This window comes from Bubalus bubalis, chromosome 12 (genome assembly GCF_019923935.1).
Source record: "Bubalus bubalis isolate 160015118507 breed Murrah chromosome 12, NDDB_SH_1, whole genome shotgun sequence".
NCBI lineage: Eukaryota > Metazoa > Chordata > Mammalia > Artiodactyla > Bovidae > Bubalus > Bubalus bubalis.
In genome coordinates, this window is record NC_059168.1 from 69,282,020 (window position 1) to 69,301,420 (window position 19,401).

Genomic DNA, 19,401 nt, shown 5'->3' on the forward strand with positions numbered 1-19,401 from the left:
GGATACAAGTTTTTAAAATTAGACAAAATTTGTCTTTGTATTTTGCTAGCAATCTGGGGATGAGAGACAACTTGTTCATCTTTAGGGCATATTGCCAGAGTAGGATTGAAACAATATGATTTGGTATATAAACGATTTCTCACAATCTTATTAATAGCAGTAGTGAGAGGCTGAGGCAAACACTGGAGAAACAAAGTTGGATTTGAAAAGTAACTAGTGGAATTTTAGTGAATACTCTTGTAGTACTCTTTTCAAAAAGCAATGTTGTCTGACTGGGGTTGGGGGTGGAAGTGGGAAATGAAGGTTTTAAAATTTTTATCATTGAGGCTATATTTAATGAACTTTTTACCTTTTCTTCCTTCTGTTCCACAGTAGGAGAAAAATAGCTTTGATGATTTTTGAAAGTAAAGTGTCTACTGTAGCAGATTATAAAAGATTTCTTATGGTGAAAAATCAAGACAGTAACATTTGATAAATAGCTTTCATGCCTTAATTTCCTTAAAGGTTTAGCAGTACATATCAAGACCAGGAAGGAGTTATAAAGCTTTGAAAGCATTCCAGTCATTCATTAATTTAGGGTAAAGGTTGGGAAGTGTTCAGGATTATTGAAAACAAATAGCAGTTATTCCAAACATTTGCATGATACTTTACAGGTTTTTAGGCCATGTATTTCACTATTTTCTAACCAGAATCACTTAAGATAGGGCTTGTTTTCATAATCCATACTTGGGAAAGCTAAGGTTCAGAGGTTAAGTCACATACTTCCCAAAGTCACACAGCTGATAAATCACAGCACTGATGGCCGGTCCTTAAAGTCCAGTGATCTTTCTAGAAACTCTTTCCCAGCGACTTTTCCTCTTCTTATACATCAGTTTATCTGACTATTGTACTTAACCATTTTAAAAAGCCACTATTTTCAAAAAGCAGGTGGAAACTGTAATAATCTGTTTTTTCTTAGTCATACTTCTAAGTCTGTGGGCCCCCTGTGATAAACACCTACTTTTACCAGGTGGTATCACAACTATACACTATTTTGTTTGGATAACCCTTTGAGATTAGTGATTCTCATGTAATAGGAGACAGGTTATCTTTGTGGTTTGGTAAAATATCTGATTTTTTGGCTCCAGCTCAGAGACCAATCCAGTTTCATGGGAGGGAATGAAGACATAATTCACTGTTAACAAGCCCCCAAGAGGTCAAAATGCAGATGATTTTAAAAAACAAATACGTAAAGCAATGCCCAGGATCACAGAACTTTTAATAGTGCTTTGAAATGTATGTATTTTTTCCCTAAATATGGAAGTTTCAATTTGGGAAATACCAATATTTTAAAATATAGAAGCCATACAATTCGTATCCAATTTACAATAAGTATCCATGCTAACTTCTCCTCTTAGTTCTGCTTCTAACAGATACCTTCATATCATTTTAATGTGCTACCCTAACAGTTTTTCAGTTTAATCTTGCTCTATTCTCAATTCACACCTTTCCAAGATTAGAAGAGTTTTGGTTTTATATGGCTCCTGGAAAGCCAGTGTTAAAAACAGACATGCAATTAATTACTAGATCTGTTTCAACTGTGAGGTATTTTTAACTGTTCTAAAAATGAACCCCATAATGTCTCTGACTATTTTACAATTGGTAGCTTTTATATCCTGCCTGATCAAAAATTACCTGTGAATTGATACAGGCCTAGGCTAGGCCCCAGACTCTGCATTTAAACACCCCATATGACCTTTATGAATATGTAATTTAGAAAAGTTAACGGTATAGCTATTTTTTCCTCCAGTATCAAAATAGCCACTGACAATTGTAACTTAAATTATTACATAATTACTAAAAATTTTAAACCTGGAATACTCACTTTAGGATGTATTCACACTTCAGTAAGCCACTCATTACATAGTATACTCACCTGTATCTGGTTAACCTTTCCCTTCCCATAGCAAAATCACTCCCACTAGCGGTTTCCCGTCTCAAGGCAACAGTGTGCTTACTTTTCTGTACACAATCCAATCTGACTAGATCCTCCACGTTGCTCTTTGTTTTTGCCTTTTTTTTTTTTTTTCCGCCAAAGGAAGTTTTAAAAGGAAGGGCAGAGAGAAACGTGCTAGGGTACCTGTTGCAGTCACCTAAAGCTAACCTGGCGCTATGACACTTTTGTTTGCTCATATGCACTAAAACTATAGTTGTTAGTGTCTGAGGCAAAAATCATCTCAGAGAAGTTAATGCTGGTAAATTCAATATTTCCAGTTGTAGATTAGGTAGAATTAACTAAACCATAATGTCACCTTATCACTGCCTACTGAAAAAAGCAATAGCTACTCAAAGGTATGATGTACGTGTTCATAGATTAAAATTAAGATGATCACTAGAAAAAAGGTCAGTGGAAAATAAGTAGCAGTTTTGCACCAATGCAAGACAAAATATCCTTTATTGTGACAGCAAATGCACATAGTGCTATAGGTAAGGCATGCTACTAGCAGTCTGCATATAATCAAAGGCCAGTATGGAAATGAATGGGAATCAATGCTGTTTCTTAATGCTTGAAGATGTAGTCCATGGTGAAGGAAAGAGAAGAATTTGTGTCCACATATCTCAAATGCACTATTATACACCTACCAAATCAAGAGACATATGCCTCTAACCGAGAGCCCAAAGGCAAATGAGAGAAAATCCTAACTGTACTCAGAAGTCACTTCTAGTATCAATGACAGGATGGTTTTGCCAATTAATTTAGGACAAATTGCATCTTCAGACAGAGACTATATTTTTAATCATAACATTCACTGCTATAGAACCTAGAAATTGAGCAAACAGCCATTCATTCATTCACTGAAGTATTTAGTCAATTTTAATGCCATTTATTCCACCAGAAACAAATACTAAAATACCTAGAAATGGTTTGGATAAAGAAACATTTACACTTTAATACTTCTTAATGCTGTAAATTTTGGGCTCAAATAACCCCCTGAGTCAAATTTGATCCCTATCAACTTGAAGGGACCAAGTACAGTTTCGATTTCAACACCTAAACTTCTGAGGGAAGATCTGAGAAAATAATGCTAGGAGATCTAAATCCTTTGATGTAACTATCAGGCTCTACAGACTTGTCAAAATCAACGCAAAACTGAAAAGGATATGCTAAAATGCTTTGCAAAGCAGTATTTTTAGATAGGCTGCTTCACTTCCCTCCGTTTAAAACACATGCAGAAGAAATGCTTTCTGGATGAATGCACACGGACATTCTGTTCAGTTGTTTTCTAAATGCAATACTGTGGATTTAAACAGTATGCTTTAATTTAAACAAAGAAGTATCTTATATACAGTCAATTTAGTTTAAGAGATGAAAAGAAACACTACTATGACAATTACTTATCAAATACTCCGCTCTTTTGAAAGGTGATTTTAAAAGCAACACAGGACCAAAAACATCCAACTATTACTTTATTTATATTACTATGCTTAAGTTACATGGAAAAGACAACCAAGCAGTTCTGCCCCATATCAGGAAAAGTTTCCAATCAACACCAATTATGTGGTGACAAATAACTAGGAATGGTGACATCTTTGGGTCAAGACTGACAAGGAAGAATGGGCTCTGATGCTACGGTTCATCTCCAACAAGAATATGGCACAATGGCCAGCACAAGCAATACTAACACTGAACCTTTAGCGCTGGTCACAAATTCGGATCTCTTCTCTGAAGCTAGCAAATCAAGTGAAATAACTGGGTTTTTTTAAAAAGTCTTAAAATGAAGCCCAAATAAATTTAAAAACCATGCTCTTGACACATTTTCCTTTCAAAATTTACATAAAATACTTTTCACTCTTAATAGCCCAGATTTTTTTCCTCACATAGCCCACCATGTAGCTGCAGATAGACTATTCTGCCTCAAGATGTAAACACAGGGGAAAAAAAAAAAAACGGCATCTGCATAATATTCTCTCTACACACTGCTGTTGGATGGAAAATAGAAAATTAAAAAAAAAAGGAAAGAAAGGAAGGTTCCATCATAGATTCTCACAACCTCTTGTTCCGCAGTTCATGAATCCGACTCTGATGCTAAGGTGACAGTGTATGTAAGTAGATTTTTGTTTTCAGTGAAGGAGACCTGGGAAAAGATGGATTTCTCTCTTTTTCTTCAAGAGTTATCAGATGGTACATGCTCCTCAAAGCCCTCACTTTCTCGAACTAGAGCGCGTTCCAGGATCACACGACCTTCCTTATAACGCTGGCTGTCTTCAGTGGCAAACTCATAGATCCATCCCAGTTTGCTATTGCAGTTTTTGCAGCTCACATCTCGAACCATATGGCGGCCAGTGAGCATGACCCGATCTTGAACTTCACTATACTGTAGGTTAACGACCTAAAAAAACACATGAAAACAAAATTGCAAAGGCATGTAAGTTATCTGCCAAAAATGGTACACAATATTTTTGTTGGTGAAAGAACAGCAACTTCAGAAAAGCAAATAGCAGTTGTCTGTCAAACCTGCAACACACTTTCCAAGAGCTATTTTGACAAACTGCTGGGACAGGTAAATACCTGAACTGAACTGGATATGTAATGCAATCATGTATTATTCTAAGTCACCCTATTTATACACATTAGTTACGCTTCTGTGTTATAGTGAAGAGTCCTTAACTTGGAGTCATAAAATGTAGGTCTTGGTCCAACTGTTATAATTAACCATTCAATGATGAGTGTAGACAAGGCTACCAATACAGAAGAACCTAGTATACAACAGGTATTCCATAAAGAGAAGTTTGTAAAAATCTGTTTCTGAAACAATTTTATCTATTAACAGACTGGGGGTAGGTTGTAATATATGGTTTTCAAGTGGGTTCAAAGAATCTATGAAAGAATTTCCAATGACTCTGAACATGGAGGATTCCAATAATCCTCCATGCTTAATTTTTCTGTAAAGAGCCAGATATTTTTGGCTTTGAAAAGGGCTATCTGGTCTTTGTTATAGCTATTAAGCTCTGCTGTGGTAGCACAAAAGCAGCCATAGATAATACACAGATGAATAAACATGGTTGTGGTTCATTAGATTTTACTTACAAAAACAGCCAGCCTGCCATGGTGTGTCAACCCCTGCTCTATACCTAAATAAAGACCAAGATGTATATACACTATCAATTCTTTCAGAGAAAATACTTGTTTCTAAATGGTACAGAGGGGTGTCCCCTGGGGAAGTTTAAGTTGAATATCTAAGAACAGTACCTTGGACTAGTTCTGTAGTTCAAGGATATTTGGAATATCTAGAAATTCAACTTTGCTAGTACCCATTAGACTCCAGGAGGCAGAATCACATCAACCAATTTGAAAGCAAGCCAGAAATGAGAGAAAGGCAGACTATACATTAATCTGTAAGTCAGGAAACACTTCGGTTAGCAAACCTATTAGCCAAATCATAATCAGAAAGATGATTGGTAAATTAGAGCAGGAAGTTAGTTAGATGATCCTTATTCACTTGCACTGTCAAACTACAACAGCTTAATGCAGCTATCTCCCTGTAAGGGTAAATAGTGCTATGGGGGTGTTTCAGCCTCTTCGACAGTCTGTGAAGTCACTACCACATTCTTACCCTGAGTGTCTCCTGAAGCAATGGAGACCACCCTTATCATAACATAATCCTTAAAACTCTCAAGCCTAAAAATCACAGCCTCGTAATGCTTTCCTGAAGTCCCAAAGACAAACTAGCAGGCAATTTCTATGGAGTGCAGCTCTCATTCTGAATCTTCTTGGCATCTCCATGCTCTGAGGGGTATTCTGGTATTGCCATCAAATATATCCACTGAACCCAGTGAGGAAATGAAATCAGTTTTCCCCACAAACCTTGTTAAAAAGAAATGCTCTGCCAGTGGCGCCTGTGAACCGAGTAGAGATGAGTTCTGAACGGTTGGTCAGGATCGTATCACAGTTTGCACAGGAAAACAGACGGGTACCACCGATATGATCAAGGAAAATCCTGCCCATTTTTATAGCTGAAGCTCTAAAAACCTGGGAACAGATAAAAAAGGACAAGAAATACATTATGATTTTTTAACTTGTTAGGATCTACTTGGTGGTGTCACAGAGAACCATTTATATACACATATATGATCTCTTCATACAATACATGAAATCATTTCAATACATGAAATAGCTGACTCTGAATGAAAGAATCCAAAGTTCACACATGGACCAAACAAACAGGCAAACTCAAGCTAAGAACACTTCAGAAGCAACGAGTCAAGGAAGTAAATATTCTCACTAGGAAGGCCAAAGAATATCCCTTCTCTTTTGATATGAAAAAGACAAGAAGACAGTGTGCAATATCAAACCAAATGATGAGAAACACCAGCAGAGGTGAGAAAAAAGGTTTAGCACAGAGTTAAGTATACATTCTGGAGAAGGAAATGGCAACCCACTCCAGTATTCTTGCCTGGAAAATCCCATGGACAGAGGAGCCTGGTGGGCTATAGTCCATGGGACCGCGAAGAGTTGGACACAACTGAGCAACTAACAAGTATATATTCTGAGTATCTGTAATTTGAGAAAAGACTTATGGGACAAGAGTGTGTAACCTGGTTTGAGAGCATGGGTGCCTGGTTTCTCTGGTCATCAGGTGCATCACCAACCATGTAGGGTGATGGCACTAAATTGGTAAGTTTGAGTCTGTGGAGCACTATACTAGGTGCTCTGTTGTTGCCGTTCAGTCGCTAAGTCGTGTCCGACTCTTTTGTAACCCCATGGGCTGTAGGCCACCAGGCTCCTCTGTCCATGGGATTTCCCAGGCAAGAACACTAGAGTGGGTTGTCATTTCCTTCTCCAGAGGATCTTCCTGATCCAGGGATTGAACCTGCATCTCCTGCATTGGCAGGCGCACTCTTTATCACCAAGCCACCAGAGAAGCTTTACTTATTTCAAAATGCACAACTCTGTGAGGTTGTTGCCTCCAGTTCATAGATTATTCAAGGTTACTAACTGGTCAAAGGTCACACAGCTTTCAAGTACAGAAAATCATAATCAGAATATGGCTCACTCAAGTCAAAGCCAAATTTTTTCCATTACTCTTAACACTGACTCCTCTAAGAAGAGGACATACAAGATGGTCTAGGCTGGCATAAGGCTAGGAAAATAAGAACAGAGAAGAGCAAGATGAACTGTTACTATGTAACTTACTATATTTAACAAAGTCTTTTGATTCAATAAATCACAGAAGTGCTGAAACATTGGGAAAAAAGCTCTGAATCCCATTTCTGAAACAAGGATAATCACACTCCAGTATTTTAAAGTGAAGTCGCTCAGATCGAACCTGGGTCTCCCACATTGTAGACAGACGCTTTACCGTCTGAGCCACCTGGGAAGTAAAGTTGATTCACTGCAGTTATCTCCCCAAACAGCACATTTTTAGAGATCTAGGAGAAGGCAATGGCACCCCACTCCAGTACTCTTACCTGGAAAATCCCATGGATGGAGGAGCCTGGTAGGCTGTAGTCCATGGGGTCGCTAAGAGTTGGACACGACTGAGCGACTTCCCTTTCACTTTTCACTTTCATGCATTGGAGAAGGAAATGGCAACCCACTCCAGTGTTCTTGCCTGGAGAATCCCAGGGATGGGGGAGCCTGGTGGGCTTCTGTCTATGGGGTCACACAGAGTCGGACACGACTGAAGCAACTTAGCGGCAGCAGGTGTAATTAAGAATACACTGTAGCTTTTCATTTTAAAAAGAATTTATTCCTTCATGTAGTGATCAGCTTCTGTGTTTCAAATATTTAATATTATTTGTCTTTAAAATGCCATGCAGAGCTGATACAGCTGCTGCTACAGAAAAGAAAAATGTAGAATCCATGTGCAATCCAGTGTCATCTTAAACTTGGGGAAATTCCATTACAAATTAAAAAGAAAATTCCATTCCTTCTAACATCTGTCAACTTCAGCCATAAGGCAGTTTTATTTTTTTTTAATTTTATTTTATTTTTAAACTTTACAAAATTGTATTAGTTTTGCCAAATATCGAAATGAATCTGCCACAAGTATACATGTGTTCCCCATCCTAAACCCTCCTCCCTCCTCAGGCAGTTTTAATGTCATCAGAAATGTGACATTTCTGTCACCAAGATAATTATGACTCCCACTAAATACTATGATATGAAAGTTTAATAAGTAGTGAAAAACAAATAGTAAATATACTACAATTTATAGCTAGTAAAGAGTGTCAACGAATAAACCCTGGGTGAAAACATAAGACTTAAAACGACAATAAAAGACTTGCTGCCTATTGTTTTAGTCTTTAGGATAGCATTACTTTTCCCAGATGCCTAAGAACACAGTATTTGTTACACAAAGCTCAAAGGGTCCAAATCTGAGGTCTGCTGGCTGAATTCATTTGATGGCATAGGAACACTGCAGTGAACAAAACAACCCTTCCCACACCAAAACATTAGTGTTCAATTTGGCCCAGGGTTTTTAATTTTTAATAAAAAACAGTTGAGAATCATTTAAAATTTGAGAGATTTCATTAACAGCCTGTTTTGAGCCTTTCTTTTTAAACAATGGGGAGAGCTGGCAACACAGGACATATATTCTCATATGGCAACAACTGGCTAGAGTTGAGAGATGCCTTCAACACTTCCCACAAGGTCACTTCATTTGCTTTTTATCTATTTTGTGCCACACAATTACTTCACCTGTGAGACATCTGAGTTTATGACTCCTGATCCAAATTAAGCATCCAATGACCCTGTGAGTAGCTGATTTGGGTCATGTTTCTTACTACCAGTCATTTACAGAAAGGAATCACCAGCAGGGTTTTATGGTAACACGTCTGAAGACATAGTCCTCAGTCTTTATTTCTCTAAAAATTAGTATTTGTGCGGTCATTTATCCTCCAGCTTGGGCTTCTGAGAACTGTTATTTTCAAGCCAATGTTTCTTCAAACTTTTAAATATAATATTCATCTAAGTTACTTCAACAATAATTCAGGAATAACCAGATATTTTTGACTTGACTGATAGCAGATGCAATACTACTGAGGAAAACATTCTGAACTTTAAAACAAACTCTCCCTATACTTTCTGCCTGTATCATTCTATCTTTGGTTCAGTATTAATAGCTGTGACCATTTGCTCACTACTGGATACAGGAAAACTATTTCTAAATGGGGTAAATAGATTTAACATCATGCTTTCTCTTTCTTGCTTCAAATTCAGACTATTTTTAACTTTTACCCAACTATTTTTACTGAATTCAGTTACATGATTCATTACAAGACCAAAAATATCTATACAGACTCACTATTCCTAGTTGTGGTTGCCATGTATAGAGTTCTATATATGTACATAGAACTGTAAAATGTAGTTCTCATTTGCCAAAAGAGAAAAGCTACAATGCCAGAGAATCTATCAGAAGTGAGCAAAACACCGCTTGCTGTCAAAGGTCTCTGGAACACAGAAAAACCTTCGCAGGCCATTGAATTTCATGTGCTAGGCCTTCACTTCGCCAGGCTAGGAGTGCAACCTACTGCTCATTTCCCCCGTGCATACTCAGGAGACTGACGGCAAGCACACTGGCACTGCTCCACAGAAGGGGAAGGTCATTTAAAAGCTATGGCAAAACACCTGAATTAGGTTTCTCTGCTGCTGCTGCTGCTGCTAAGTCGTTTCAGTCGTGTCCGACTCTGTGCGACCCCATAGACGGCAGCCCACCAGGCTCCCCAGTCCCTGGGATTCTCCAGGCAAGAATACTGGAATGGGTTGCCATTTCCTTCTCCAATGCATGGAAGTGAAAAGTGAAAGTCGCTCAGTTGTGTCTGACTCTCAGCGACCCCATGGACTGCAGCCTACCAGGCTCCTCCGTCCATGGGATTTTCCAGGTAAGAGTACTGGAGTGGGGTGCCACTGCCTTCTCCGAGGTTTCTCTGGACCTAGGCAATACATTGAACTCTGCCTGAGACTTGATATTTAGTATCAACATCATATGGGACAGTGCATTCAGTACTTCACGTATCACATTCAACCTTAACAATTTCTTAGTAGGTATGTAGTATCCTACTTTTGTAGAGGAAGACAAAGGCTGTAACTTTATGAAACTGGCCAAACTAGGATCTGAACTAAATTCTGCTCCAGTTCTTTTAGCCCCACTTACTCTCTAGTGACCAGAAGAGACAGCCAAATTCAGTCTTTCTTCCTCAGATTTCTCACACACCTCTCCTGCCTCCATGCTGAGCCGCCTACATTCCCTAACTTTGCTGGTGGCAACTCTAATCCCTCTCCTAAACTAGAAACCCTGGCAACTTCTTTAAGAAACTGCAAAATTGAGAAGTCCTCCTAAATCACTTTTCAAGGTCTTTCTTCCTCATTCTTCATCAATAACTTAGTTCACAGTCTCATCACTTCTAGAGCTATGAAAGTAAGGTACTTCAGCCTTATGTACTTATAAAAGGCATGTACTTCAGACACTCCTTTCTAAGAGCTTATACACAGCTTATCCTGTCAGAAACTTTTTACCTGACAGGATAGTATATAGCTCATTCTTTAAAAACAATTTTCTTAAAGGAATAATTGACATAAAATTTGGCCACTGTTGTGTACAAATGAATGATTTTTAGTAAATTACAAAATTGTGCTACCATCACCACAAACCAGCTTTTTAGAATATTTTCATCATCTCCCCAAATCCCCACAAACCCTTCCACAATCAATCTCCTAATTGTTTTTACATCCAAATTATTTCCCAGGTCATGTACACACTGCTATGTTTAAAATGGATAACAAAGACTTGTTATATAGCACACGGAACTCTGCTCAGTGTTATGTGCCAGCCTGAATCGAAGGTGGGTTTGGGGGAGAATAGATACATGTATATGTATTGCTGAGTTCCTTCACTGTACACCTGAAATGATCACAGCATTGTTAATTGGCTATACCCCAATATAAAATGTTTAAAAATAAATAATTAATTTTAAAAAACCCAAATTACTTCCCAGGATCACCTTGTTTGGACTTAAAAGAGTAACAGTATTTTCAGTCACACATTTGTAAAATATCTTAAGAGTGAGCTGCTTTCACAGATGACTAATGTTCTCTGTGTTGATTCTGAGAGCACTTACTGTGCTTAAGTAATGTGTGTTTTGTAATCAGTGTTGAAGTTCAAGTTTATAACCAAAATTCTGACAAACCTTTGGTTCTCTGTTAAAGATCAGTTGACCATACTTATGTGGGCCTGTTTCTGGGCTCTCTATTCTGTTTCATTGATCTATTTGTCTATTCCTTCACCAACACCATACTGTCTTGATTACTGTAGATAGTATACTTATTAAGTCTTGAAGTTGGACTTCCCTTGTGGCTCAGCTGCTAAAGAATCCACATGTGAAGCGAGAGACCTTGGTTCGATCCCTGGGTTGGGAAGATGCCCTGGAGAAGGGAAAGACTCCCACTCCAGTATTCTGGCCTGGATAATTCCATGGACTGTATAATCCTTGGGATTGCAAAGAGTAAGACACAACTGAGTGGCTTTCACTTTCTTTCTATACTAAGTCTTTCTATACTAAGTTGGGTAGTGTCAGTCTTCTGACTTAATTCTTCTCCTTCCATATTGTGTTGCCTCTCCTGGGTCTTCTGCTCTCTATAGAAACTTTAGAATCAATTTGTTGAGATATTCACAAAGTAACTTGCTTGAATTTTGACTGTACCAAATCTACAGAACAAGTTGGAAGAAATGACATCTTGACAACATTGAGTCTTCCTATCCATGAACATGCAAATTCTTTCCATTTATTTAGTTGTTCTTGAGTTCATTCATTAGTTTTATATTCTTCCTCACATAGATCTTGAACACATTGTTAGATTTATACCTAAATATTTCATCTTGGGGGGAATGCTAATGTAAATGGTACTGCATTAATTTCAAATTTCACTTCTTCACCACTGGTGCTGATTTACACATCACACACACATATACACACTAACAAATATGATACCTTGTTCATTAGTCTGGCTTATTGCTGAATATTTTCTTTAAAAGCAAGGGTCAGAAAACTAAGGCCTATAGGCAATAATCAGCTCACCACCTGTTTTTATATGGCTCGCAACATAAGAATGCTTTTTATATCTTAAGATGGTTGGGGAAGAAACACCAAAAGAATATTTTTGTGACACATGAAAATTACATGAAATCCACATTTCAGTGACCATACATAAAATTTTATTGGAACACAGCCAGACCCATTTGTTGATACTTGGCTGCTCTTTCAGTATAATGGCAGAGTTTGAGTAGTTGCTACTGAAACCTTACGGCCCACAAAGTTCACAATATTTACCATCTGGCCCTTGAAAGAAAGTGCACTAACCCTTGTTGAAAAACCTGTTCAGACAGCAAAAGAGCTCTTCATTTAGAAAGCAGGCAATCTTAGAAAAAAAGGAAACTTGGTTGGCATTCAGGTTTAAGGATCAACAGGAATATTTGACACAATCAATTTAATCGCACTCCCATTTTCCTCATGGGTTTTCTAACTAAAGTCTTCAACTTTCTGTAGCAAGTTCAGCATGTTGAAGATCAACAATACATAGATTATAAAAACAGATGGTATAACCAGCTGCTGCCTCCTCCTCTCTCCACCCCCAGGATTTAAACAATGTATCCCAAATACTGGAACTCTGGGTTCAAATCTTAGCTCCACTGCTTACAAGTTGTGTAAACTTTGGGTAAGGTATCCTCACCTCAGTTTCTTCATCAATAAAACGGTGGTATCAGTATTCATCTCTGAGTTGTGGAAATTAAATGGCACTACACTGAGAACAGTGCCTGGCACACAATAAATGCTAAATAAAGGTAAATCTAGTAAAACTAGATTATCTTCAACATTCTCCACCCTAACCTCCCTCTATTACAGATGAAGAAAGCAAGGTTCAAAAAGAAAATAAAATCAACAATTAACTAGCTTCATTTCTTGCTAACCATGGCAAAGCTAAGTGACCAAGTGACAGAAATGACATGCAGAAGGAAAGCTAGAAACTCCTGAAGCATCTCAAATTCTTAGTATCATAATTCTAGGTCTTAAAATAGGCACTTGCCCTCCCTGTAACTAATAATCCAGTTCAGATTCAATCCTGGCAAGCAGAATTCACAGAAGGAGGAATCACACTTCCCAGCCCTAAAAATACCAGGGAGGGATCTCTAAGAATCCTCTGGGGTTCTTAGAGAAAACACCCAGTTCACAGACTTTGTGTTTGTTTTTTAAATTATTTCCTCAGGGCATTGCCACAGGCAACAGAACACACACTCCACCCAACTCTATCACTAGACAGGTAAGAGGGGCTTTTCCACTACCCTAGGAGTTGGTGGGCAAATGCAAGATGCAAAGACTCTCTCCTCCAGGGACCTGAGTGTGCAGGAACCTAGTACAGAAAGGGTTAAAGGAATCTGCCCTTCCAGGAGAGGCTGTGTTGCAAAAGTCTGGCTAAAACGGAAACGTGCGAAAACAAGCTGGTATATCTAGTTTTCAGTCTCCTGGCTCTCCAAAAGAAAAGGAACAAAACCCAAAGACAGTCCTTGGCTGATTACTATAATTAACACTTATTCTACTGTAATCTCATCAATTATTTCATACTGATTTATGATAAGTTCTATTGAAAACCTACAAGAGAAAATAATAAATTGATCCATAAAACCAATTCTCCAATTTTTGTACAAAATATCCACCAAGCCAAGGTTTTGGTGAAACAAGCTGTGCTTTCCTCTAGTTCTCTTATAAAACATGACCAGTTTACTTTGCTGTTTCAAATGACGTTCTAGTTGTGGCATCAGGTCTTCATTTGACAGTAACATATATATATTTTTTGCTCTCTAAATAATGTCTTGTTGTTAAACGTTTTCCAAGTTTATTATGTTTCTACAATTCTGTTTAGTCATCACTTAAAAATAAGACTAGTCATGTAACTCGGTGAGTCAGCTAAACAATCTGAGTTAGTAATCTCCCCAAAACAGTTTTTGGCAAGACAAACTCAGGATCTCTCTACTCTGTTGTGATGCAATACCATGAGTCAAAAAAGTCTCTAACTGGATGGACTGGAGTGTAATTCAACTGTCTGGTTTCCAGATTCACGTGTGAAGTAGCAAGTTTCATGTCACAGCTAACTTTCAGTTCCTACACCACCACCATTACTACACAGGATTACCAGAGAAACTGATACTGGTTTATACAACCATTTAGGCACTATGAAACCTGAAATGATACTCTCAGCAGGATTATACTTAGTAGGACTAGCTTCACATCTCAATATTTAGGACTAGCTTCACATCTCATGGACTGTTTTTTGGAGGGTAGTAGCTAGTTTAATCTCACATTTAGACTTAATTTTGGCCTTATTTCCCTTCCTTATTTTCTAAACCTTTTTTTATCCTCTCCTACCACTTAAATAAAGCAAAGGCAACTAAACCTAGGCAAAGGTCCTCAAGGATCCAACCAGATATTTCAGATGTAGCAACATGTATTTTGTATGTTGTTAAAATCCAATTTAGGTTCCTGTATAGAGTTAAATAACTTACTTGAGCACATTTCATCAACATGCTCTCCTATAGATAAGATGGCTGCCAGATATAAACTTAAAACATGCTCCTCTCCACCCCCCACCAAAGCAGCAGGCCTGTATTGGGCCTTGAGCTGGGCAAGAATGTGCTAAAGGAAGACACTGGTCACTTCCAAAGAGCATGACATTTTCTTGGTATTCTAGTACAAAAGTCAAAGTCGCTTAGTTGTGTACCCCTCTTTGCAACCCCATGGACTATACAGTCCATGAAATTCTCCAGGCCAGAATACTGGAGTGGGTAGCCTTTCCCTTCTCCAGAGGGCTTCCCTGATAGCTCCGTTGATAAGGAATCCACCTACAATGCAGGAGACCCCAGTTTGAATCCTGGGTTGGGAAGATCCCTTGGAGAAGGGATAGGCTCCAGTATTCTCTGGATTCCCTTGTAGCTCTGCTGGTAAAGAATCCGCTGGCAATGAGGGAGATGTGGGTTCTACTCCCGAGTTGCGAAGATCCCCTGGAGAAGGGAAAGGCTACATTTCTGAGTTGGGAAGATCCCCTGGAGAAGGGAAAGGCTACCCGCTCTACTATTCTGGCCTGGAGAATTCCAAATACAGTCCATGGGGTCGCAAAGAGCCAGACACTTCTAAGCGACTTTCCCTTTCTAGTACAAAGTACAAAATTCTTTTAGCTCCACTTTCTGACTATTTGTAAAGCCTCCAGGCCTTTTTTTCTCTCCTAAGCCTCTGTTTGCCCAAAAGCAATCCAAAGCCTCATTTTCTAGGTCTAATCAATACCAATCCACTTTATAGAACGCTTCCTATTTCAGTCTCACTGTCCCATTTTTGAATTCTCATAACATTCATTTCATAAATTACTAATATTTAACTGTTACCCTTCATTTCCCTATGCCTTTTTACTAAAAATCATTAGTTTCTAGAGAAAAGTTGGCAATTTCTTTGCAATTTCCTTCTCATCTAACACACAGTACAAGTATGCAACAAACTTGTAGAAAAAGATTACACCAAGACACTTCGCATCTGGCAAATATGTACCCTGGATACACTGCATACATTTTGGGTCATCTTTGTTGGAACACAGCAGCTACACTGTATGTGCGACTGCGCAAAGTTAGCTAATACTCTATTATCCTCAGTTACTTCACTAGCAAGTCTAACTTTCCGAAAACACAAGGTCAGCCTGAAGATTACTTTGTTTTCCATCTGTCAAGGAGATCCGCAATAAAAATCCTCAGACTACCAACAGGGCTCTGTAAACAGAAAAAATTTAAAAATAAATGAGCTGTTCACCTTCCCAGACCCTCCCTGAAACAGAAGACTAATAAATGTCGGGATAAAACAGATCTTTGTAGTAGTTCAGTTTTCCAGCTTCCGCTGTCCTCAACATTCATTGTCCTACCTACAAGTGCAGAATAAACGAGCCAGAGCGTGCCTACCGCCCTACCAACGAGGAGAGGAAGGATGCAGCTCGCCGTGGGGACCGCAGGCGATCCCCGCGCCGGGTGTGAACAGCCGCAGCCGCCCAGGCCCCGAAGCCCCGGCTGGCCCCAGCTGATTGCCGGCACGTGACGCCGCGGGCCAATCGGGAGGAGACGGGGCCCGAGCGCGGCGCAGCCCGGCCCAGCCTCCTCCCGCACAACAAACAGGGGCCGGAAACAGCTGAGCGGGCCGCCCCGCGGCCCGGGTCGCCCGACGGCCGCCCAACAGTCGCGCCACGCCCTCCAGTCAGCGGGCGGGGACCCCTCCCTCGGTCCGGGGTCTCCTGGGGCGCAGGAGGGCAGGGTGGCGGGCATCCAGCCTTTGCGGGACAGCAAACAAAAGCCACCACAGCCACCCCGCCGGTGGCAAGTGCCAGCCGACTGAGGATGTGGCCCTTTTGAAGGACGGCCCACGCCGTGGCGTTATTACGGCCGCATATTTCAGAGTTTAGACTTCACTTCGTGGCCCCCGCGTCGACCTCCGCGGTGCGGAGGCCGGGGCGCGCCCCCGACGCTGCGGCGGGGACGCGGACCGTGGGGGCGGGGCAGCCGAGGCTGTGGGGTCGCCGGCCAAACTGCCGGCGGACCGGGGGCCTGAGGCCCCGGCCGCGACGTGCAGGGCCTCGGAGGCTGCGCCGGGGCTGGAGGGCGCGGGAGCTGAGCTGAGGGTCGCGGCTGTTGCGATCGCGCCAGTCGCCCGGGTTGCGCGGCGGGGGCGGGCCGACGGCGGCCGCCGCGCCTGGGCCTCACAAAGAGGAAACAGGCCAGCTCGTCAGTCCGCAGCCCCGGCACCAGGGCCCGCCCTGAGGGGCGAGGGTCGGCCACGCTAAGACCCCCAAGGGAGCGCGGCGAGGAAGAGGCACTTCCTGCCTGGGCCCCCAGCCCTGGGCCGAGCCCAGAGTGTTTCGAAGCCTCCGATCCGGAGGGGAGCCTCAGCCCCTACCCGGCCCCGAACCCAGTCCCCGCCCGCCATACTCACCTCGAGCGGCTGTGAAGTCGGCGGCCGCCTGCGGCTCTTCGCTTCTCAGCTGGGATGAAGCCCCTTAGCCACCAGAGTCTTCAGGTTTAGTCAGGCCCTGGCCTTGGCCCCGCCTCTCCCTGGTTTGGCCTCAACGTCAATCATCCGGTGTAGCTCCGCCCTTCGAACAGTCGGCTCTCCGGGTTGGCCCAGAACGCCTTTCATTTCTAGGCCCCGCCCTCCCCCGGGTATCCAGCCCCTTCCGCTAGGCCCCGCCCCTTCTCTGGCGCACCCTCCCCCACTCCCTCTCCAGTCTGCGTCGAGGCCCACCCCTCTCAGAAGCCGCAAGACCCGGGGCAATCTCTCTGCAGCTCGCCCCGCCCCTGATCCAACACCCAGGACCCGGACAGCCAATCAAAGAGGCTAACTCTGCCCACTCTCCCGAGGCAGCCAATGTGGAGAGACCTAAGATCCACCCCTCTTCCCAGCTGAGAGCACACAACATAGCGTCCACGTGAGTCAGCTTCTTAAAGGAGACTGCCCAGCCTTTCTAACAGACGCAGCTGTGCGACATCCCGCGTCATCAGCGTCACCAGGTGGTGGCTAGGGCCTAGTTTCCCGAAGCCTAGTGATGACAAATGAAAACAGACTGTTTTTCTAGGCCAAGCAGATACCCAGATAGCTTAAATGCACCATGTAATTAATTTTTATGAGATTGTTTACTCTTTCTTGCCCTTATAGTAGGCCATGTTTTACTTATAAACCCCAAACCTTTAAGTGTGGGCATACAGGAACTCCTGAAGAAAGGGTTTTTCCAAGTGTGGCTGAACTTTATTTACAACTACCTGAGTTCTTTCTTCGAGAAGGCAATGGCACCCCACTCCAGTACTCTTGCCTGGAAAATCCCATGGACGGAGGAGCCTGGTGGGCTGCAGTCCATGGGGTCGCAGAGTCCGACACGACTGAGCGACTTCATTTTCACTTTTCACTTTCATGCATTGGAGAAGGAAATGGCAACCCACTCAGTGCTCTTGCCTGGAGAATCCCAGGGACGGGGGAGCCTGGTGGGCTTCTGTCTATGGGGTCACACAGAGTCGGACACGACTGAAGTGACTTAGCAGCAGCAGCAGAGTTCTTTCTTGGTGGTGGAAGCGATTATGCAAAAGATGAGAAAATTCAGACTCTTCTACTTGAAGAGTTTCTGCCTCAGAGAGTTTGGAAATTTGTTGAAAAGGATTGAATTCCCTTAATCCTCATCAATGCTTAAGATGGAAAGTTTTGTCTCGCATTAAATTAGAATTTCCTAGGTAATTATTTTAATGGTCTTTGGAGGAACTTCAGGATAAAGTAGAAATGTTTGACGATGCCTTTTTCTTAGGTAACAAGCAGTAACATCTGAGACTAATCTCCGAGGTGCTTAAAGCTATCTATAGTGGGACAGAGGTTTTAGCAATCCTAGCATTTGATTCCTCACCAAGCCCCAAAACTCACCAGTATTTTCCTTCAGTTCAGATAAAAACCTGAAAATTAAAGGCAAAAGGTCTTTTGATAAGTGAGCTTTTCATGAGATGAGGAAAATTTAAACTTCTAAAGTTTTTTCTCATTAATTTGTTTTTACTTAGTATTAATTACAAAATCAACACATGTTCTTTGTAAGAAGGTCATACTATCTCATTTCATAACAGAGACTTCTGTCCTCTGCTTAAAGCTTCATATGTAGCTGTGTATACTTCCTGAAAAGAATGTGCAGGAAAGTACATTGCATCTCTTATTCCTTAACTTGCCTTTTTCACTCAGTGTGTTATGGCCATCCTTCCATGTCAAATGTATCTTTCATCTACAACTTTGTCTCCATAGTTTTTCATAGTAGGACTTCATCTTTTATTAAACATTACTTTTTCTACTTATAGAAAAGTAGGTTCCTTTCCATCTTTTGCTATTAAAAATATTTTTTAGAACCTGAATTCATTGATAAAGTATTGCTCAAATATTTCTGAATAGAATCATTTGAAAAGGACATACATACAATGCTTAAACCCCAAGGAATGAGTTTTTCTCAAAGTGAGCAATGTAAGTACCAGGTAAAACAATGGGAAAGGTAATTATTAATTTAACAAATACATATAAAGCACTTCCTATTCCAAGTACTTTAAAATTAGCTCATTGTTCATAACAACCCAAAGAGGTAGGTACTGCTATCATCCCCATTTTACAGCTAAATAAACGGAGGCATATTGACCAACTTATCCAAGGTCCCCAAATAGACATATTGGATACAATATTTATAAACTTGTGAAAGAATGATTAAAACCAATTTTAGAAAGATTAGGTGTTGGTGATGTGCAGAGTTAGAATCCAAATATGACGAAAGGAGAGCAGATAGGAATAGAACTGAAGGAGCAGGTTTTAACTTTAATAAGAATGGCT

The 19,401-nt window shown here is 40.9% G+C and overlaps 1 protein-coding gene across 1 annotated transcript; it reads right to left on the reverse strand.

The window, feature by feature from the left end:
- Positions 1-3,434: 3,434 nt before the first annotated feature.
- YPEL5 (yippee like 5) lies at positions 3,435-17,152 on the reverse strand. The gene is made up of 3 exons (XM_006061051.3): positions 16,996-17,152; positions 5,846-6,010; positions 3,435-4,370 (listed from the first exon to the last, which is right to left on the reverse strand). The coding sequence occupies exons 2-3, from the start codon at positions 5,984-5,986 to the stop codon at positions 4,146-4,148; spliced, it is 366 nt and encodes a 121-aa protein (XP_006061113.1). The 5' UTR covers positions 5,987-6,010; positions 16,996-17,152; the 3' UTR covers positions 3,435-4,145.
- Positions 17,153-19,401: the final 2,249 nt, after the last annotated feature.